Consider the following 22,586-nt stretch of genomic DNA (forward strand, 5'->3'; position numbering starts at 1 on the left):
AGCAGAAGTTTATTATTGGTGTTTATGCTGTTACTAACTTCAGCTTGTTTTAGAAGTTTGTCTAAGTTCCTGCCCTTTGCCAGGCAGTGTTCCAGTGACTAGGGATACAGAGACAGACATGGGATAGTCCTTCCACTCAAGGAGCTTGCATTATAATGGGGGTGAGGAGTAAAATGAATTTAGACAAGTAAATGCAAAATAAATGTTAAGTAAAGAAAAAGTAATGGTGGGGGTGAAGAGGAAGGGGATGATAGAGAACACTTAACAGTTGGGGAAATTGAGATAGGTCCTTATGGAGAAGGAGGTGGCGTGTGGACCTGAGCTTCCAAGCTGGGGAAGTGAGGAAGGAAGGAAAACATTTCAGGCATGAGGAACAGTCTGGGCAGGAATTGAAGAAAGGAGTGTCCATTACAGAAAATAGGAAGTAAAAAAATCGGACTAAAATATTGTTTGTGTGTGTGTGTGTGTGTGTGTGTGTGTGTGTGTGTGTGTGTGTGTGCGCGCACGCACACGTGCGCGCGTTGGACAGGTCAGGTACTCAGTTTGGGGACAGATTATAAAGGGCTTTGAATGTTGTAGGGTTAAGCATTTTATCCTGTGTGTCTGTTCTACTGGCAGTAGAGAGTCATGGGTATTGCTTAAATGTGGCATGGTCAGACATGTGCTTTAGGAAAATCAATTTGGCAGCTCTCTGGAGGGGACAGAGAATGAATGCATAACCATTTACTTGAAGTGTTGCAGTGGTTTGTGTAAAAGATGAAGAGACTCTGACCAGGAGGGGTTGTGGAGTAAACAGAGAGGAGATGCAGGCAGGACTTGTGGACGCAGGTCCACACACAACATGGCAGTAATTCGACGTGAAGGGTGGAGGGAAAGGACGAGTCAGAATTGACCTGGAGGTTGTAAACCTGGGTGCTTTGAAGGACGGCGGGTGCACCTGCACCTGACAGAGGGAGGGGTTACGATAATGAGCTCTGGTTTGGCCGGACGTTAAGTTTAGGGGACCGTGGGGCATCGTTGTAAGCATCATCCAGCAGGCAGGTAGTGATGAGCTCAGAAAAGGGAAGGAGCAGTATACAAATGAGCAAGCCATATGCGCAGAAATGATACTTCATCTCATGATAAAAAAGCCCTTGCATGTAAGATTCCTGGGACATGTTATGCCATGCTCCTGAGCCTGACTTTTTGGAGTCGCTGACATCTTTTATGGCTTTAGTTAAGCTTTTTTATTCATTGTCTTGTAGTTATCCTGAATATACTGCATGTATGCGTTCTTTGTATATACAGAACAGAGGCATGTTATACATGTTTTTTCTCCCTATAGAATATAAATTTATTGATGGGTCTTTAGGTGATTCTCTCAGCAGGTGGGTGTTCCTCAGGTCTCTGTCGTGGGGGCCTTCTCTTCTGGAAGTGGCCCTGTAGAACCATGAGTATTCCAACTCCCCCGCCTTGACCAGCCAGCCAAGGGCAGTGATTGAAGGTACACCAAGTAAAAGTGAAAATAATCAATAGAAGGAAGGCACTAAGGGAGGCTGGGAAAGGCTTCATGAAGAAGATATTTTAGTGGGGATTGAGGGGAGTCACTGAAGCCAGGAGGTGGAGAGGAAAGCATTCTAGGCATGGGGGACAGCTGGAAAAATGTCCTGAGCTGAGAGGTGAATGTTCTTGTTTGTGGATCACCCCTCAGGCCAGTGTCACTGAATCAGAGTGTGGGGGAGAGAAAGTTGTAAAAAGGCTGGAAAGGTAGGAAGGGGCCAGGTTGTAAAGGGCTTTGAATGCCAAGGAGAGGAGTTCTGTTTAACCCTGGAAGTGATAGGGGCTTTATTGAGTAGGGTGGGCTGACTTGGTCAGATCTGCACTTTGGGAAGATGCCTTTGATAACCACATGGAGGATGGGCTGTGTGGGGGAAGGACTTTAGGCAGGAAGACCAAGCAGCACAGGCACGAAGGCTCAGACCAGGTAAGACTTGTCTCTAAGTGCTCATATTCCCCAGGAATTGCCTTCATGAAATCAGAAGCAACAATTATATAAACCTGTAAATTCCAGTGCCTAATAACATGGGCAGCAGGTGAGCTCACTATCAGGTATCCGTGGTGCATTTTTTATGAAATATCTAAAATTTAAAAAAAAATCCAAGCTTAAAAAATGCTAAATAAAATGGACATTTCCATATATATAGTAGAATAGACAAAGGGTTATTTATGAAACTGCAAATCCTTATTATGTAGCGTGGCTTTTCTTTTAAATTTCAAACATTCAACATGTCACTTTCAAATCTGTCTTGTTTGTGATTCTTTCTAGGTTCCTTTTCAGTGTATTTGATGTATTTATTTTTAATTCTGTAGTAAACTAACCTTCCTCTCTTCCTTCCTTCCTTGCTCCTTCCCTCCCTTTCTCCTTTCTTCCTTTCCTCCCTTCCTCTCTTCCCCACTTTGTCCCTACACCTCCCCTCCATTCCCATTAAAGTAGAAAAATAAAACCCTTGTAACAAACATGCAGATATTACATAGGAGAGAAATACAAGGAAGTTCCATATAAGTACAGTTAAAAAAAAAAAGAAAAACAAAACTCAACAACTAAACAAAGAGCTTGCCTCAAGGCTTTTATTCCTTAATTAAAAAAAAACAATGCTTACATTGGTTAATGGCAAACAGTTATGGGGGGTAGTGATAATAAGGAACTAAAGATGAATGGTAGAAAAGAGTCAGAAAAAGAACAAAATAAAAAACTGAATTAACATTTTCTGGACAAAAAATTGCTATTACTGCGCGTCTGTGTGAGTGTGAGTGTGTGTGTTGGGGGGGGGGGGGTGTAAAGGATTGGGTGAGGAGAAGAGAGAGATAAACCCCTGCTAGGAAGATGTCATAGATGCAGCTCTTCTCAGCCTGACTTTGAGAGAAGGAGAAGTGATCTTTCATCTCTGGGGGATGTGGAGTGGTACGGGAAGAACATTAGAGGGAAGGTATATGCCATAAAGTAGCTGGAGGAATGTCTCACCCTTGGTCGGGGGGTGGGGGTGGGGATAGGACATGAAAGCACTTTCATAACTCTTTTGTGTTGGGACAGGCCCTTACAAGCACCACAGCAGATGTGAGCCATAGGAACCGGGTAAAACTTTACTTGTCGAATTTGTTTAATTATGTGTTTGGAGGTGAATGTAATCTTCAGGCCCACCTGCTATGGAATGTTTGTGTTCTCATGAAAAACTATTAATTTGGATTGTCTTAAAAGCTGTGCCTAATGAACAATTGCTGATGTTTAACTGAACGATTTCATGAGCTGCCAGCCATCCTAATGAGTTTAGGACCTTTGGAGACACCTGAGCAGCCCCTCCGTTTGGGATCCCCTCTTCACCATAGAGGGGACAGATTACTTACAGATTTGAACTCGGATATATCCGATTGTCTTCAGGCTTCCCTGCTTAGTGATCTAGAAAAATGAGCTTTTCATGTTTTTCCTTTCCCAGTGTACTGTCTTCTGGAATTCAGTAAGTGTATCCTGGAAGAGCATCTCCTCCATCCCCCTCCTGCCCCAGGAATGTCAACTTGTGGCAGAAACACATGGCAGACATAGGCATGTGCTTACATGTAGCCTGAGAGTAGTTCCAAACCCCAACCTACTGTGGCTAGGGTGGAGATGGGACTTTGAATTCCCTATGCAGTGTCAGCCTGGAATCTATCCCTGTAGCCAGAGAGCGGAGATTTCCTGAGCATCACCTCCTTGTGGGAAACAATCAGCCTCAAGATTACCTAAGTTAGAGAGAGAAAAAGGGCTTTTCTAATTGACCAGCCTCTTTGGAGAAAGAAGTAGACAGAACATATACAGTTACTTAATTTCATCCTACCTAGAGAACAAAGCCCTTACTTACTTGAACCAGTATAGGTCTGATGGGCAGAGCTTGTCCAGCACTTCCCCACATATGCTTCCCTTCTGGGGCTTGGGGGAGAGGCGAGCTGCAGAGTGGATGGGCTGAGTCACTGAAGAAGAGGAACTCCTAGGAACGTCAAAAGGCTCGTCAGGCTCCAAGCCCCCGTATCCAGCGCTATGAGTCCATTTGGCATGTTCTGTAATTTCTGTTTATTGGTTGCTGTGAATCCTTTTGCATTTAATACTGAGTAGGGTAAAATAAAGGCTATTCTGTACCCACTATGTGCGAGCTCCCTTGTGGGCTTATTATATATACACAGAAAGAGGCCTTCTCTACCCATATTTGGTGTAAACACAACCTCTCTCGAAAGTGTGTTAGGTATTCCTAGAGTAACTCCAAATAGGAAAAAGCCAAAGAGAGGTGACCCTTGGAGTCTGCTTCCAGGTGCCCTGGGTCCTGTCATATTTGTCTTGACCATGTGCAGCTTACTTCCCAATAGAATATAAACCTCCTGGGGGCAAGAACTGTTCCATTTTTTTCTTTCTCTCTCCAGGACCTGGCATTTAGTGCTTCATAAATACTTAATAGTGAGGTTCCCAAGGTTTTGCTTAGGTAGCTATCTCAGGGGACAGTCAGTGTACAGGGTGGTTAATGAGTCATAAGGCCAGAGGTAACAGGTATTGTTCCTAGGATGGATACCCAAAGAATATAGGGATAGGGAATTAAATCAGGGCATTATGATTCTGGAATGAGAGTGTCTATCTGTATACCCACTGGGTCCTCCATGAATTTGATTTGGGAGACAGAGGCTTATCCAGTAAAGACCCTTGACAGAATGATAAGAAAGGGAGAAGTGCTTCTCAGGTCTGATTGTGTGAATGATGAGACCGAAGAGAACTGAGCTCAGCTTTTTTTTTTTTTTTTTTTTGCATCCTCAGTGGGCCTTATTTCATGTGAGCAATGTACAAAGAATAGAGAAAAAATAAATGAGTAACCCAAGAATGAAAGAAGGAAGAAGGGAGCTGAAGTGCATTAGCATTCCGTTAGAGGTGCTAGAATGAGATTGACCTTGAGGGTTGATGGGATTTGGGGGCTTGGAAGAGGCTGGGCATTCAAAGCAAAGAAGAGAAGGAGCATCTGATCCAAGCTCTAGAAGTTTGGGTGGAGATGAGGGTGGTGCAGTGAGTGAACACTTAATTCACATTAGCATATCCAAAGCTAATTTGGGGGGTGGGGGGCCAGGGGCTTGCTTAAACAGAGAGAAGAAACCTGACGATAATAACACCTGGGGCGAATGAGGAGCTGTAACAGTTTTGTCAGGTTTGGTGAAGAGTAAGTGTTTTAAGGACAGTTTCAGACAAGGAAAAAATAAAGACCTATAGTTGAGCTTGACAGTAATACTGTTTAAAGGCACCATAGATGGTGAGATGATTCTGTTGCTTTGTTAGTTCTGTTAGCTTATCAAGTTGAATTAATGAAGTATTTATTCATACTTTTATTAAAAATGTGCCAAGTACTTTGAGTGAATACTTGATTCTTATACAAAGCTAATTTGGAGGACCAAGGGCTAGCTTAAACAGAGGCCAAACCTTGACATCCTTGTAATTTATGTTCCGGGGCCTTCTCTTTGTTGAGTAGACCAGTTTATCTTGTATATAAGTGTTTGTCCATGGTGATGTGCGTATCGCCTCTCCCATTAGATCATGAATGAGCAATAGGGAGGACCGTGTTTCATCTTTCTGTCTTTCTTTCTATCTTCTAGCACTTAGCCTTGGCAAATAGTTGGCTCTTAATAAATGTTTATTGACTGACTTTCCACTGAAGGAGACAGTACATATGCTGCAAGTCAGATACAAATCATTCTTATGTTACTTAAGGTGATGCTGCAACAAAGCAGCTGGGAAAAAAGCCTTTTTCTTTCATATCATTTGCACTAATGAAATCCTGTCATTTTCTGAGGTTGAACTCTTTGACAGGGCCAGAGACTGTGATGGTGACAACTTTCTTTTCTGGTTCCTCAATAGCTGTGGCTGCAGCCCCTGAGGGAGCCGTGGCCAAGCTGAATTTAGTGTCCAGTCTAGATCAAAACATTTTTAATAGGACCTTGTGATAGCTGTAAACTTATTTATTTATTTAGTTGTTTATCTTTAATATTTATTAAAAAATTTTTTAATTCCTAGTTTTTTTTCTCTCATCACCCCCATTGAGAAATCAAGCAATATGATATCAATTATACATGTAAAGTCATGCAAGATTAGCTGTTGGTAATTAGAAACTTGAAACAAAGTTGGGGAATAGCTATAAAATATCTAACAATATGTGGATGAAAGAAAATATTCTTATCATTATTACTATTACGTTTTAAGAAGCTAATTCAGAGAAATAATGGAAGACTGCTATGGACAGATACAGAATGAAGTAAGAAGAGCCAGTAGAATCACATACACAGTGACTGTAATGTTGTGAAGAACAATGACACTACAAGGAGGTTCCATGCTGATTAACTCTGATCACCATTCCTCGTCCTACGGAGCTGATGACGAGATAAACGTGTCTTCTTCCTCCCAGCTGAGAAGTGGGAGACTGTCTGTGTGTATTGTGACATAGTGGTTTTTGCTTCAATATTTTCGGATTTTTACTTAAATTTCTTTGTCACAAAGGAAGCCTTTATTGGGCAGTAGTCGAGGGAAAATTGACTGTGATCTAAAAACAAAAGATAACAATAAACTTTAAAAAGAAAAATCGGTTCACAACAATATGAAAACTTTTATACAATAAATGCTGAATACTGAAAACTATTACTGATTTTAAGTATAGAATGCCAGATTTTTTTTTCTTTGTAGCACATATTATCTGCTAGTTTTATTTAGCCATGTCTCTTATTTACCATTGTTTTGACCTTAGGGGGAAAATGTATTGTCCTTTTTTGTAGACTGTTTAGAAAAAGAAGGATTGGAAATAATATATGTTAAATTTGTTGATTCATAATTTAATAAGATATGCTTTTTTTAGAATTCTCATGAAGCTGTGCCTTCATTAGTGGGCATACTGTTCTGTTAGTTTAGATTTAGTAATAAATATGGAAATTATGTTAATGTAATTAGAGTAACTTAGATTTTACATGGTTAATTTTGCTTTCAGAAAGTCAGAGATTTTTATTTGATTGTCCAATTAAATATGGTTAATTTAAAGGCAATTAAAGTTGATGCACTGGGTGGATGAGAAATGATCTCAGAAATATCTTCAAATTAGTGAGTATCCAAAATTATCCTTAAAATATAATTTATTAGGATAGAAACACGTAGTGTATGGACATAAAGTTTCTACTGGCTTCTCCAAAATTTCACCAAAAACCTGGAAAGGTCAGAAAGTCTAGACTTGTTGTTGGTTTTTTTTTTTTTTTTTAGCATTCCTTACGATCCATATGTTATTGCCTGTTTTAACTCTGATGTGTGCCTCTCATTTTGTATATTATTTAATATGGAGAATAGATACTGTGCCAAATCAGGAGCCTATTCCATACTGGTAAGACAGCCTTGCTTAGATAATACATTGTAAGAGAAATGAAAATATTCCAATTGGAATTAGTAATTACTCATTGAATACAAATAACTATAGGACCTGTTTCCATATTTATAAAATTACATTGATGCTCTTTATTTTCACCTTTCGTCTTGAGTGAAGTTCAAAATTTTCTCATTTGGTTTTCTTCATTAAACTAATTAATTTGCTTTTTTATAGGATTTATATCTCTTTGCCAATGTTTCTCTGATACCGTGTTGATTGTTAAGGCTTGAGAAGGTACTCTTTGACTCATCTCTCTCTCTCTCTCTCTCTCTCTCTCTTGTCTCTAGGCTTTCGAAAAATAAGTCTTGATGATCTTAGGAAGGCTTACATTGTCAAGGATGTCCAGCAGTACATTCTCCATCGTCTAGATCAAGAAGAAGCCTTGAGACAGCACCTCACAAAGGAAACTGCTGAAATGTTGAATCAGCTTCATATCAAAAGCAGCGGGTGTTTTCTTTACCTAGAACGAGTTCTAGATGGAGTTGTGGAAAATTTTATTATGCTAAGAGAAATTCGTGATATCCCTGGAACCCTCAATGGTCTATACCTCTGGCTTTGTCAAAGACTTTTTGTGAGGAAACAGTTTGCAAAAGTTCAGCCTATTCTGAATGTAATTCTTGCAGCATGTCGACCACTAACCATAACAGAATTATATAATGCAGTATGGACCAAAAACATGTCACTGACCATAGAAGACTTCCAGCGCAAATTAGATGTGCTCTCAAAACTTCTTGTTGATGGACTAGGAAATACTAAAATATTGTTTCATTATAGTTTTGCTGAATGGCTGCTGGATGTCAAACATTGCACACAAAAATATTTATGTAATGCAGCAGAGGGACACAGAATGCTTGCAATGAGTTATACCTGTCAAGCAAAAGATTTAACTCCTTTAGAAGCTCAAGAATTTGCATTACACTTGATTAATTCAAACTTACAGTTAGAGACATCTGAGTTAGCTCTCTGGATGATATGGAATGGCACACCTGTCAGAGATTCATTGTCTACTCTAATCCCCAAAGAACAGGAAGTCTTGCAGTTGTTGGTTAAGGCGGGGGCCCACGTCCACAGTGAAGATGATCGTACATCTTGTATTGTCCGGCAAGCCTTAGAAAGGGAAGATTCCATTCGAACCTTATTAGATAACGGAGCTTCGGTAAACCAGTGTGATTCGAATGGGAGGACTTTGTTGGCTAATGCCGCATACAGTGGTAATCTGGACGTCGTGAACCTGCTCATCTCCAGGGGAGCAGATTTGGAGATTGGAGATGCTCATGGACAGACAGCACTGACTCTGGCTGCTCGACAAGGACATACCAAGGTGGTTAACTGTCTGATTGGCTGCGGAGCTAATATCAATCACAATGATCATGATGGCTGGACAGCCTTGCGATCGGCTGCGTGGGGAGGGCACACGGAGGTCGTGTCTGCTCTTCTCTATGCTGGAGTCAAAGTGGATTGTGCAGATGCTGACAGTCGAACAGCCTTGAGGGCAGCGGCCTGGGGAGGGCATGAAGATATTGTGCTGAACCTTCTTCAGCACGGTGCTGAAGTTAACAAAGCCGATAATGAAGGGAGAACCGCTTTGATCGCCGCGGCCTACATGGGACACAGAGAGATCGTCGAACACTTGCTGGATCACGGGGCCGAAGTGAACCACGAGGACGTGGATGGGAGGACTGCACTGTCTGTGGCTGCGCTTTGTGTTCCTGCCAGTAAAGGGCACGCGGCAGTAGTTAGTCTTTTGATTGATCGAGGTGCTGAAGTAGATCACTGCGATAAGGACGGCATGACTCCCTTGTTGGTAGCGGCCTACGAAGGCCACGTGGATGTGGTCGACTTGCTTCTAGAAGGGGGGGCAGACGTGGATCATACCGATAACAATGGTCGGACACCCCTTTTAGCAGCGGCTTCTATGGGTCATGCTTCGGTAGTAAACACACTATTATTCTGGGGTGCTGCTATTGATAGCATCGATAGTGAAGGGAGGACAGTTCTCAGCATAGCTTCAGCCCAAGGAAATGTTGAGGTGGTACGAACTCTGCTGGACAGAGGGTTAGATGAAAATCACCGAGACGATGCAGGATGGACACCATTGCACATGGCAGCTTTTGAAGGTCACAGGTTAATATGTGAAGCGCTTATTGAGCAAGGAGCCAGAACAAATGAAATAGATAATGATGGCCGTATACCTTTCATTTTAGCTTCCCAAGAGGGACATTATGATTGTGTACAGATATTACTGGAAAATAAATCTAACATCGATCAAAGAGGATATGATGGAAGGAATTCGTTGCGGGTGGCTGCTTTAGAAGGTCACAGGGACATCGTTGAACTACTTTTCAGCCACGGAGCTGATGTTGACTACAAAGACGCTGACGGTCGACCCACACTTTACATCTTGGCTCTTGAAAACCAGCTTACAATGGCCGAGTACTTTTTAGAAAATGGTGCAAATGTGGAAGCGAGCGATGCGGAAGGGAGGACCGCACTCCATGTTTCCTGCTGGCAGGGCCATTTGGAAATGGTGCAACTTCTGATGACGTACCATGCCGACATTAATGCTGCAGACAATGAAAAGCGTTCTGCTTTGCAGTCTGCAGCCTGGCAGGGACATGTAAAGGTGGTTCAGGTTTTGATCGAACATGGGGCTGTAGTTGACCATACATGTAACCAAGGTGCCACTGCTCTCTGCATTGCTGCTCAAGAAGGACACATTGATGCTGTGCAGATATTACTAGAACACGGTGCTGACCCAAACCATGCAGATCAATTTGGACGTACTGCTATGCGGGTTGCTGCCAAAAATGGACATTCTCAGATAATTAAATTATTAGAAAAATACGGTGCATCTAGTTTAAATGGTTGCTCGCCGTCTCCTGTTCACACAATGGAGCAAAAGCCCCTGCAGTCAGTATCCTCAAAAATGCAGTCTTTAACAATAAAATCAAACAGTTCTGGGAGTACCGGTGGAGGAGATCTGCAGCCTACATTGCGCAGCTTGTCTAACGGGCCGACGCATGCATTCAGCTCACCTTCAGAATCTCCAGATTCTACAGTTGATCGCCAGAAATCTTCACTGTCAAATAATTCCCTTAAGAGCTCCAAAAATTCTTCTTTAAGAACTACTTCCTCCACAGCAACTGCTCAGACAGTCCCCATTGATAGCTTCCACAATATGTCTTTTACGGAGCAGATACAGCAGCATTCGTTGCCACGAAGCCGAAGCAGACAGTCGATTGTTTCCCCATCTTCTACAACACAATCCTTGGGACAGAGTCACAATTCACCGAGTAGTGAGTTTGAGTGGAGTCAAGTAAAGCCCAGTTTGAAGTCAACTAAAGCCAATAAGGGGGGGAAATCAGAAAATTCTAGCAAATCTAGTTCTGCTGGGAGAAAACCTAAACTTAGCAATTCTTCACAGCCCAAAGTTTTAGAATATGAAATGACTCAGTTTGATAAAAGAGTACCTGTTGCCAAATCTGGGACGAGTACACCACTCAAGCAGCTGCCAGCAGAATCACAGTGTAAAATTATGGTTCCTCCAGCTCAGCAGGAGGTTGGGCGATCTCAGCAGCAGTTCCTAATTCATCAACAGAGTGGTGAACAGAAGAAGAGAAATGGAATAATGACAAATCCAAATTACCACCTACAAAACAATCAGGTTTTCCTTGGTAGGGTTTCAGTCCCACGGACAATACAGGACAGAGGACATCAGGAAGTTCTGGAAGGCTATCCTTCTGCAGAGACAGAGTTAAGCCTTAAACAAGCCCTGAAGCTTCAGATTGATGGTTCTGATCCAAGTTTCAACTACAAAAAGGAAACACCCTTATAAAAGGTAAATTTTCATCAATACCGATATGATTCTAAATGAAGCGGGTCTTTGAAAACATTCTGTGGGACCTGTTCTGATCTCGATGCTAATGTGTTATAACAGGGTTTATACTTTGACATTTTTGGTTTGAACTGTAATATATAATTAAATAGCTGTTAGAATAAGTTAGCTTAATGGGGTCATCTATAAGTAGTCTGTGAAACAGATAAAGTTATTTTTAAAGACTGAAAAAACATGTACTTTGGCTTTCAGATACATTCTTTACTGCATGTTCAGATATTTATAAGGCTAAGCATTTTGGGAAGGCTCCATGAATTTGAATCTGATTTTATTACCATAGGAAGTGCCCAGTGAGATAGTCCATCTATCCAGAGCTCATCAATCCACATCGATTCTTCATTGTATAGAATCTTTGGGACATCCTTGGAGTATTGAGACATTAAGTGATTTGCCCAGAGACTTTTAAGTCTTTTTTTTCTATATTATTTAATTATAATAAGTCTCTGCTCTGTTAGCTTCAGTGTTGAAAATAAGTCATATCTCTACTAATGTCCTACCGTGCTGCCTCATTATGACATAGAGGTGACTCTGGGTTCTCATAGGTAATACCAACATTCACAAAAACTGAGAAAAAGTATACCAAGCTAGAAAGTCTTTAAATACAGGCCTAGTGATGAAGGGTATCTGTTGTCCAAAGGACCGACTAAGCTAAGTTCAGAAGGGGCCATCAGCATGACAGTTGTATGGTCATGAACACTTTTTGGCCTTAGTGATGAATGAAATCCATCTACTAAGTCACAGAGACCTTTTAGCCTGCCTTGATGAAAGGAGTATAATATCCACACACGAAATTACAGATTCTTCATGTTATAATAAGTGTGTGTAATGATTTTCAGGTTTTATTTTTTAGATTTAAAGATGTCTACAAAAATATTATGACAATTTTCATTTCTTTGAGTTTACTCTGTTTTTATAGAGGTACATATTTATCAAATTCCTTAAAGAAATGTTCATATATTATAGGATGAATATTTTGTTTTTTTTTAAAGATAACATTCCAGTAAGACTAAAAAAACTTTATATAATAGGATGCTGTATATCGTGTAACCAATTTATTGGTTGTCTTATGTTCAGCAGTATTTTAAGGAAACCTTATGTTTCGATGAAAAATGTTTTGGCTTTTTAGGTTCAACATAATTCTCCAATCTTAAAATGTTTTTTGGTGGGTTATGAAAAACAAAGAATTTTAAGAAGTAAAATAATTTATGTGACTGAATTAGGAAAAATCTTTATGAAATACATTAACATAAAATATTTTTAAGCCAGTTCTTTAATTTAGTTAATATTTTATATTGGTGAAAATTAATTTTATTAAGTCTTGATTCATCTCTATATCTTTAGTAGGTTTTCAGAGCTACAATTATTAATGAGAAAACATAGAATTTTTCAGAGAACACAGCATTCATTTTGATTTCTGAAGCACTGGTTTTTACACATAAGCATTCATTTCAAGGTTCCCCTCCCCCCTCACATTTCTAACTTTTTCCATCTCTTGAAAATAAAGAATCTTAATGTCATCTTGAAAGAATCATCTGTAATCTTGCAGAGGCTGAATAGAATCATGCAAAAATCATTGGATCGAGGATTCACACATGCAGGTTTGAATCCTAGGTCTTACTTGATTCATTACTTGGACAATTCACTTAGTTTCTCAGTTTCACCATTTGTACAATTAAAGACTTTGAATATGATTTCTAATCTCTTTGTTGATCTCCAAATCTCCGATCTTATAAAAGTAAAATACCTTAACCACAATACACAGAAACATTCGGTATCACTGTGACATAATTAGGGTACCATTTTTATCTCCTACATCTGTGATGAGCAGATACTTTGTATCTTTCCTAGGATGTGAGTCCGGAGATTAAATAAAAATAGCATATTCATATTTGTTTTCTCATTTTGATGTGATATGTTTTGACACATACATAAATATATAATATTCTGTAGATAAGAGGTGGTTTCCCCAAAAGCATAGAAGTAGGGAGCAGGAGACAGATAAGAGATGATAAGACTGGAATGGGAGGCAGCAGGACCTTGAATTTCAGGGTAAGGTGATAGAGTTTTGTGCAGAGAACTTTCAAGATCAGATCTCTGCATATGGAGAGCCACTGCAAAACAATTGAAGGGTGAATTAGAGAGAAAAGAAACTAGAAACAGGCCACTTAGACTGTTGCAGGGAGTTGGTTGTGTGTAAGTCCCTGTGCTATGGTGAAAGCATTGGGAATAGAAAGAAGAAAATTAATTCAAGAGATGTTAGAAGGCAGTGTGGTGTATTGGACAGAGTCCTGGACTTGGAATCAGGTTCAAATACTGCCTCAGAGAGTTAGTAATAGGCTGATCTTGGCAGGTCACTACAGAACTAGATCCCTAGGGATGCCTTCTCATCTTCTGTAATTCTTCTTCACCTTCTCCCACGGACCCCCTGGAGAGGGTCTTACTGGAGGACTTGGTCTAGCTCTGTCTGATGAAATAAATGCTATTGTAGCACTTAGACCACTCATCTGTTATTCCTTAGTCTCTCTTACTGAAGGGGCTGCTTCCTTTTCTTGTCATAGTCTGCTTGGTTATATTCCTTGTACCACTTTATAGCATTGTTTACAATATATCGCAGTCTACATGTGCTCAACATGCATCTTTCCATTGTTCTGTAGGTCAGGTAGAACAGTGACTCATTGGAGGCTGTCGTCTTCCTAGATTCACAACCATGTCATTAATAGCTAACTGACGTTACTTGGAGAATGTGTTAAGAATGTGTGTGTGTGTTACACTATAGTTTTGGATCACTGGAAGCACTAAATCAGCATTGCTCATTTTCTTCCACCTGTGCATTCCTGGGCGTCATTGTTCCTCTGCAATTCCTGCCCCAGATGTACGTGCAGTAATCCTACAAGCAGCCCCTTGTCTGGACAGTATGTGCTTTTCATCCAAGTCGTCTTTCCTGTCAAGATTATCTAGCTTGGTCCTTTCGAATCATGCATCTTATGAACTCATGGTGTTTATTATGGCGGCCCCATAACGTTTCGAGGCTTGGTGAAATCTCATCTGGCTGTTCTGTGCATGGAGTGCTTCATCTCTCAGCTTTGGTCTCTCTGGCAGTTCCCCATCCCTGAAATACTCTTCCTTCCCCAGTCTGACTACTGACCTTCCTGTGTTCCATAAAACCCCACATTCTGCAGGAAACCTTTTTGAGCCCTTCTTAAAATGCCCATGCTCTCCCTGTTTTAATCATTTCCTGTTTGTCCTGTATATTGCTCACTTTGTATGTATTGGTGGCACGTTGTCTCCTTCGTTAGATTGTAAACTCTTTGAGGGAAGGGACCATCTGCCTGCTTTTGGATCCCCAGTGCTCAGCACAGTGCCTGGCACACAGTAGGTGCTTACTCGAGGCTTATCAAGTGATGCATGAGCATCTGGAGGAGCTCACCAGCTAACAGGAACCTTTTTTCTCAGCTTCTGCCTAAGAGATAATTGCTTTTGTTTGTAATCTAAGACCTCCTCCCTGAGAGTGGCAGATGTCTTTGACAAAATAAATCTCCCTGATTTTTTGCCTCATTTAAGGTTAAAAACCAAAGGGCATTTGAGCAGTTTTTTCTGTGGTTTAATTTGTCAGAGAGTCCTGTGTATTCTCACACATGCCTAAGAAAATGCCTTTTTTTGGAGAAAAACTTATAAGACTCTTTTGTTCTGTGCATCTTTTAATCAGACAGTGGAGAAAGTGTTGGGCCTGGAGTGAAGAAGACTCATCTTCCCAATTTCAAATCTGGCCTTAGACACTTAATAGCTGTGTGACCCTGGGCAAGACATTTCGTCCTGTTTGCCTCAGTTTCCTAATCTGTAAAATTGAGCTGGAGAAGGAAATGGACATCCCACTCCAGGACCTCTGCCAAAAAAATTCCACCGGGGTCGACAAGGAGTCGGACACGATTGAATAGCAACTTAACAGCAACAATTCATTAAGCATTTACTATGTGCCTAACACCGAATGTGGAAGCCATATTTTTATACCGGGTAGCCTTGATATGTGTGTTGCTAGATGGGCTGGTTGTTATTCATGTCTTCTCAAATGCTTTTAGAGGGTATCAGTATCATCTGTGACTTTTTCCCCATTCTGATTTTTTTTTTTTCTTAAACCTTGACCTCTTACCTCTATTTGCCGCTGTTGCCTGCCTTTGCCTCTTGGATATGCTCATCTCTATGGGTTTTCATGACTCTGCTGATTCTTCCACCTATCCAAACCCTCCCTCTCAGGCTCCTTTGCAGGACAGTCTTCTGTGTTCTACCTGCTTTGTGTCCATCTACCACAGGGCCCTGTGCTGGGCCTTCTTTCTTATTGACTCCATCAGCTTCCTTGGGTTTATGTATCAATGCTCTGCAGCTATGTCCCAGATTTATAGATTCAATCCCCACCTCTCACTTGAGCTTCACTCTCACATCACCAGTTGCCTATTGGAAATTTCAGACTAGATATCTCAGAAACCCAGTACAATCAACATACGTAACACCAAACTCTTTTTCTACAAATCTTTCCCTCTACCATACTTCCTTCTTTCTGCTCAAGGTGCTGTCCTTCTTCCAGAATTGTAACGTTGATATTATTGTTGATCCCTCCTTTCACTTGCCCAGTAGGTTGCCATATCTTGCCATTTATATCTCTATAGTAAGTCTTTCTTCCACCCCCTTTTCTCTACTTAACACAGCTGCTCCACTCATTCAGACCGTTGTCACTTCTCCATTATTTTTTTTCATTTTTCAAATGCTTTATTAACTTCTGATTCACGTCATTCATTTCCACCAGATTTTGAGTTACAAATTTTCTCCCCATTTTTCATCTACCCACTGCCCCAAAATAGCAGTCTCATAGGATATCCCCTCCTCCAATCTACTCCCTCCCATGTTTTCTCCCATGCCCTTTTCTACTTCCAGTAGGGCATGGTGGATCTCTATGCCCCAGTGCCTGTATATCATATTTTCCAATTACATGTAAAATAGTATTAATAATAGTGTATATATTTAAACATTTGATTTTAAAATTTTGAATTCCAGATTCATTCCCTTCCTCCCATGTCACCCACCCTTACTGGGAAGATAAGCAGTTCAGTATAGGTTGTACATGTGTAGCTAATGCAAAACATTAACATAGTAGATATATTGTAAAAGACTGACTATATTTCCCTCCCTCCTATCCCACCTCCCACTTGTTCTATTCTCTACTTTGATCCGTACCTTTTCAAAAGTGAGTGCTTCCAACTTCCCTACCCCTGTAATGTAATGCCAAAAGAAAGGTAACTTCCCAGGTTCAAAATACCAGCATAGGTGCTCTCTATTTTATTCAGTAACAAACCCAGAACAGAGAAGATCAAAACATGACATCATTCAAAATACAGCATTTACTAAGTGTGATTAAATCATCTCCAAGGCCTACCCCACCCCAGGACTTTCCAATCATTCAATCAATTACAAAGTCTCTGTTCCAAATACTTCTCCACCCCTAGGCTATACCTTAATTAAGTCCACCACAAAGCCCCTCTTCTCAAATGGAGATTAGTTTCCAAACATAAGTAAAATACATTCATTTGCTCAACCATAGAACACAAAAAGGTCAAAAGTTCCCCACCCCTGGATCACAATTGAATCTACCCCAGAGTTACATCAAGTTTAAACACAGCACTTAATACCCAAATGGAGGTCTTTTCTTCATCTTGACAGGAGGCAAGTTCTCAGCAATCTTAGTTCCTGGAGAGACAAGGCTTAGCAAGGCCATAAGATACATTGCCAGTCCCTTCATGAATTTATCCTCTGTCTGTAGAACAGTCCTAGAACCCCTGAACACATTAGCAAAGCCCTCTCCCAGGATTTCTGTAAACATACAACAAGAAAATCCTTCTTCAGGGCTTCTGAACCAACAGAAAGGCTCCCAGACCCCTGCAACAACAGCACTGTCCTTCACCAGTGGACAGTATTCATTCTGTCTGCCGGACAGTCTCCAGACCCCTGCAACAACAGTACTGTCCCTCACCAGTGGACAGTATTCACTCTCTGTCTGCAGGACAGTCTCAGGCCTTCTTAACCAAATGCCAGGTTCCAGGACTTCTTCAACAGGACAGTCTTTCACCAGTGGACAAATCTGGCAAAATAACATCAAAACAGACAGACAAAGTACCAGCAAAACAGCCATGTCTCCTCAGTCCTTGGCAGCTCAGGGGGCAGGTCTCAAAAGTCCAGGGCAATTCAAAGCGGCCACCAGCAATCTCTTAGTCTCTCCCTCTCCACGAGGTGCTGCTTCCAAAAAGAACTTCCGCCTCTCTCTTGTCTCTCCAAATCTACATCACCAGCTCCTCCCACTTCAGGACTTTCTTTTCACATCAACAAGCCCATCCCACAGGTGGGATTAACAAACTCTGGGTTTTAATACAATCAATTTGAAAACCAAGCCAATACAGGGGAATCTTTAATTGCCATTACTATCACAACCCCCTAGCCTGCTCTCCCTTCCATCATCCCCCCTCTGATCCCCTTCCCCCCTGCTCTCCTGTAGGGTGAGATACCCTATTTAGTGTGTATTTCATTCCCTCCCCAAGCCAAATTCAACGAGAATAAGGTTGACCCATTCCCTTTTGCCTTCCTATTCTTCCCTTCCATTGTAACCATTTTCCTTTGCCTCTTCTATATGAGATAGTTTACCCCATTCTGTCTCTCCCCATCTCCTCTCATTATATTCCTCTCTCACCTCTTAATTTCACCTTTTTAGTATCTTCCCTTCCTGTTAAATTGGTCCTGTGCCCCCTATCTATGTATACCTGTAAGTATATATACACACATTTACATATGTATTCATATGCCTATATATCCTCATATATACATACATATATATACATATATATATATATATATTCCCTTCAACTATTTTCATACTGAGAAAAGTTTCATCAGTTATAATTATTTTTCCATGTAGGAATGTTAATAGTTCAACTTTGATAAGTTCATTATGATTTATTTTCCCTGGTTACCTTCTTGTGCTTCTCTTGATTCTTGTATCTGAATGTCAAATTCTCTATTCAACTCTGGTTTTTTCATTAAGAATGCTTGAAAATCCTCTATTCCACCAAAGGATCATATTTTTCCCTGGAACATGATACTCACTTTTTCTGGGTAGGTGATTCTTGGTTTTAATCTCAGCTCCTTTGCCTTCCAGAATATTATATTCCAAGCCCTTCGATCCCTCAGTGTAGAAGCTGCCAGATCCTGTGTTATCCTGATTGTGTTTCCACAATATTCAAATTGTTTCTTCCTGGCTGCTTGTAATATTTTCTCCTTCATCTGGGAATTCCTGATCCTGGCTATAATATTCCTAGGAGTTTTCTTTTGGGGATCTTTTCCAGGAGGTGATCAGTGGATTCTTTCAACCTCTATTTTGCCTTCTAGTTCTAAAACATCAGGGCAGTTTTCCTTGAGGATTTCTTGGGGGATGATTTCTAGGTCCTTACTTTGATCATGGCTTTCAGGTAGTCCAATAAATTTTCAATTATCTCTCCTGGATCTATTTTCCAGGTCAGTGGTTTTTCCCATGAGAAATTTTTCACATTGCCTTCTATTCTTTCATTTGTTTGGATCTGTATAACAGCATCTTGATTTCTCATTAGCTTCCATTTGCTCCACTCTAACTCTGAAGCAATGTTTCTCCTCAGTGAGCTTTTGACATTCTTTTTCCATCTGGCAAATTCAGCTTTTTAAGGCATTCTTCTCATTGCCTTTTTGAGCCTCTTTTGCCATTTGAGTTAGTCTATTTTTAAGGGGTTCTTTTCTTCAGTTAGGCTGTTGACTCTCATTTTGTAATTTTCTTGCATCATTCTTATTTCTCCTCCCAATTTTTCCTCTACTTCTCTTATCTGCTTCTTAAGGTCCTCTGTGGCCTGTAACCAGCTCGTGTTTTCCTTTGAAGCTTTTGGTGCAGGAGTTCTGACTTCACTGTCTTCCTCCTGTTCCATGCTTTGTTCCTTTTTGTCCCCAAAATATGACTGTAATATTGGGTTCTTCTGTTGCTTTGTTTCCTTTGCATGGTCATGTTGCCGCTCAATTGCATAACTTTTGGGCTTTTTGCCACAGTAGGACTCTGCCACCAGACAGGGGAGCTTCGTACCAAATACTGGGGTTTTCTCAGCTGCCGGAGGTATTAGTTGGGCACCGTTGCTGAAGCCTCCACATACTCTGGCAAGCTGGACACACACTCCAGGACCTCCACCCTAGACTGCAATCCAGACTCAAGAAGGTTAAAGCAAGAGCGATTACCCCTCAGACTGGTTGCTTGGTCCCCCTACACTTTGCAGGCCAGGAGCTGAAGCTGCCAGCTGCACAGTTGCAGCTCCGCAGCAGCTTCTCCCCTCGGGGGCAAAAGCCAAACCACTCCCACCTATTGGGTCCCAAAGTCCAGACTGCACTGTCCTCTCACTTTGTCCTTCACATTTATGTGTTGATAATTCTGGAAACGGCCACAGCTGCTGCTGATCTGGGGTCCCTCTGGCCAGCAGATGGTCAGGCCCACCCTGGGGCTAAAGCCTCGGAGTGGTGCTGGGCTTGGCTCCCAGAGTGCTGCACTGGATTCCTGCCGGTCTGCCAGGCTGTCCTCAGCGGGAAGTTAGCTTCTCTGTGTCATTTTGTGGGTTCTGCAGCCCCAAAGTTTGTTCAGAGTTCCCTTTTTACATGGATTGGGGAAGGTGGAAGCCGGAGCCGCATGGAAGACCTGCTCCTACTCCGCCATCTTTGTCACTTCTCCATTATTGCCACAGCCTCTTGTCGGTGTCTCCGCCTCCAGCCCATCTTCTACACTTTGCCAGAGTGATTTTTTAAGTTCAAGTTTGGCTATGTCACTCCCTTACCCCAGTTGATCATTGCTTCCCTATTGCCTCTAGGATCAAATAAAAATTCTCCTGTTGAACTTTTATAGCCCTTTACCACCTGATCTGTGCTTTGCACAAAGCCCAACAGAGCTGGCCTGCTCTGCTTTTCACATTACACTCCATCTTTCACCTTCCTGCCTTTGTACTGGCCGACCCCTGTGCCTAGAATGTGCTCTTTTATCCTCTCTGCCTCAAACACTCAAGCCCTGCCCTGTCCATGGAGCTTGTGCTGGTCCCTCTAGCTGCTAGTGCCCTACCTGTCAGACTACCTTGTATTTAATTAGCTTGTATTTATTTGTATTTATCTTCTTATATCTATGTATAGTTACAGATTTACTTGTTATAGATAAGTATTATTCCGCTTTTGGAATATAGTAAAAGAGAGTTTCATTCTTCGTATCCTTGGGGTCTAACACAGTGTCTGGCACACAGCAGATATTTAATAAATAATTATTAATTGTGGGATTGGTCCTTTTCTTATTCTTTCCTCCCTGTGATATTTTGATAAACATTTCTTCAACTCTTCCAGGATTGTAATGCCTTCAGGATGGATTCTCCCCCACAAATGTGTGTTCTGATCCAGCCTCTTGATACTCTAAGTACTATTTCAGTTTTGTTGATACAGAAGCAAGTAGTTTGATGCTACCTACATGAGCTTGACAATTCCCTTGAGTTCGCTGAGCCCAAGTCTTCTCAGGTATATAGTGAGGGGCTTAGCGTCTGACATACCTTTTGGCTCATGGTCGGTCATATGAGAGGTACATTGGAACCTCAGTCGTATTAGGATGCAGATGTGAAGGTTTGTTGTCATTGATGATGAAAGTAGGTCGTTATAGAAGGCCGCTGTTTCGTTGCCCCTCTTCTGACTGGTCTCCTGCTAGCTCTGGATCCGAAGGCCCTTGGGACGATACAGCACAGACGGCTTCTCCTGCCAAGCCTTTTTTGTGTTTTGTTTTGGTTTTGCTTCTGTTACTTTCCTTGCTCTCCTTTGAGATAATATTACTCACCCTCTTCCATTATCCTGCTCTGTCACATTTTACCATTTGCTCATGTTCTTGTATGGTGTTGCCTTTGGCTTCCACTTCTGCTTATTGAGCAAGTAAATCAGTTCTTTACTGACTAAGGCATGTTCTGGGTTCTGGCAGCTCGCTCTGAATTTTTGATGGCATTGGTGATAATGTTAGTCATTTTGCCTTTTTGAAATTGTTGAAGGATCATTTCGCAGCATATTTCATGAGAGCAAAGCTAGTGAACGTGTCTTCTTTGCAGCATCATTCTTGGTATTCTGCTCTCTTTGTGCCTCGCTTCTCACTGAACTTTCTCTTTTGACCTCAGTAACTCCTGTGTCCTCAGCTGTTGTTTTTCTGCATAGACGTCCCAGGTCACATCCATCCCTCATCTTACTTCAGATCTCTGGCCCCCGTATCTCCAGCTGGCTGTTGGAGATCTCCTCATGTGCTGAACAGAACTTATTTTCTTTGCCCCAAACCCCCCAGAGTTCCTTGTTTCTGTCTAGGGCATCACCATCTTCAGTCATCCAGGTTTGCAGCGTAAAACTCATCTTCAGTTCTGCTACTTACCCTGCCCTGCAGCACTGTCAGTTATGTCTCTGCAACATTTCTCACACCCTTCCATTTCATCTTTCACATTACAGCCATCTAACTTCAGCCTCTCGTCCTCTGTCTCCTGGACTTTTGCAGCAACCACCTCACTGGGTTTCTTCCCTCCAGTGAGTTGAGAAAACTGAGATACAGAGTTTAAATTTAAGTGACTTGTATAAGGCCAAATAGCAAATAAGCATTAGATCTGAAGTCAGACTTTGGTCCTCTTGGCGGGAGAGTGAGCAGAGCTGGGCCTGGGCCCCTCCTGGAAATGGGGCTTCTAAGAACTGACCAGTCAGCAGAAGGGACCACAGGGACTTGGCTGTATGTTGTATCTCCTTTCTACAATTCCCTCCTCAACAATGGCATGTAAACTGCTTAGTGGCATTGACTGTTTCATTTGGGCCTCATAGATCGCCAGTGCTTAATGTGGGCCTGTGTTGTCTAAGAAACGTTTATTGATTTGAATTGAAACTCACCAGAAGACAAGCATGTTCTTCAGAGAGTAAGGCCTATTATGTAGTTAATGCCTCTTAGGTAGTCCTCCAATTGAAACATATTCCTACAGTTTTTATAGTTTTCAGCATCCACGGTGTATCAGACATATCACACACACACACACACACACACACTCTTTGTTACATATCTGTGAGCATCCAGTCATGAGAAGAAGAAAAAGAGAGAACATAAGAAAAGACTTAGAAAGGTGTATCAGCAATGCCATATTCACAATGCCTATAGAGATTACAAATAT

At 41.4% G+C, this 22,586-nt stretch overlaps 1 protein-coding gene across 2 annotated transcripts in view; it reads left to right on the forward strand.

The window, feature by feature from the left end:
• Positions 1 to 22,586, forward strand: part of ANKRD50 (ankyrin repeat domain containing 50) — a 163,906-nt gene that overhangs the window by 136,418 nt on the left and 4,902 nt on the right. For both annotated transcript variants that reach the window (XM_069104860.1, XM_069104859.1), the window contains exon 3: positions 7,727 to 11,277. In XM_069104860.1, the coding sequence (XP_068960961.1) occupies positions 7,727 to 11,274 (3,548 nt within the window). In that variant the 3' untranslated portion in view covers positions 11,275 to 11,277. The remainder of the gene's footprint in view (positions 1 to 7,726; positions 11,278 to 22,586) is intronic.

Source organism: Petaurus breviceps, unplaced genomic scaffold (assembly GCF_028583685.1).
Source record: "Petaurus breviceps papuanus isolate PSGF00001 unplaced genomic scaffold, PetGlider_PUasm1.0 689, whole genome shotgun sequence".
NCBI classification, from domain to species: domain Eukaryota; kingdom Metazoa; phylum Chordata; class Mammalia; order Diprotodontia; family Petauridae; genus Petaurus; species Petaurus breviceps.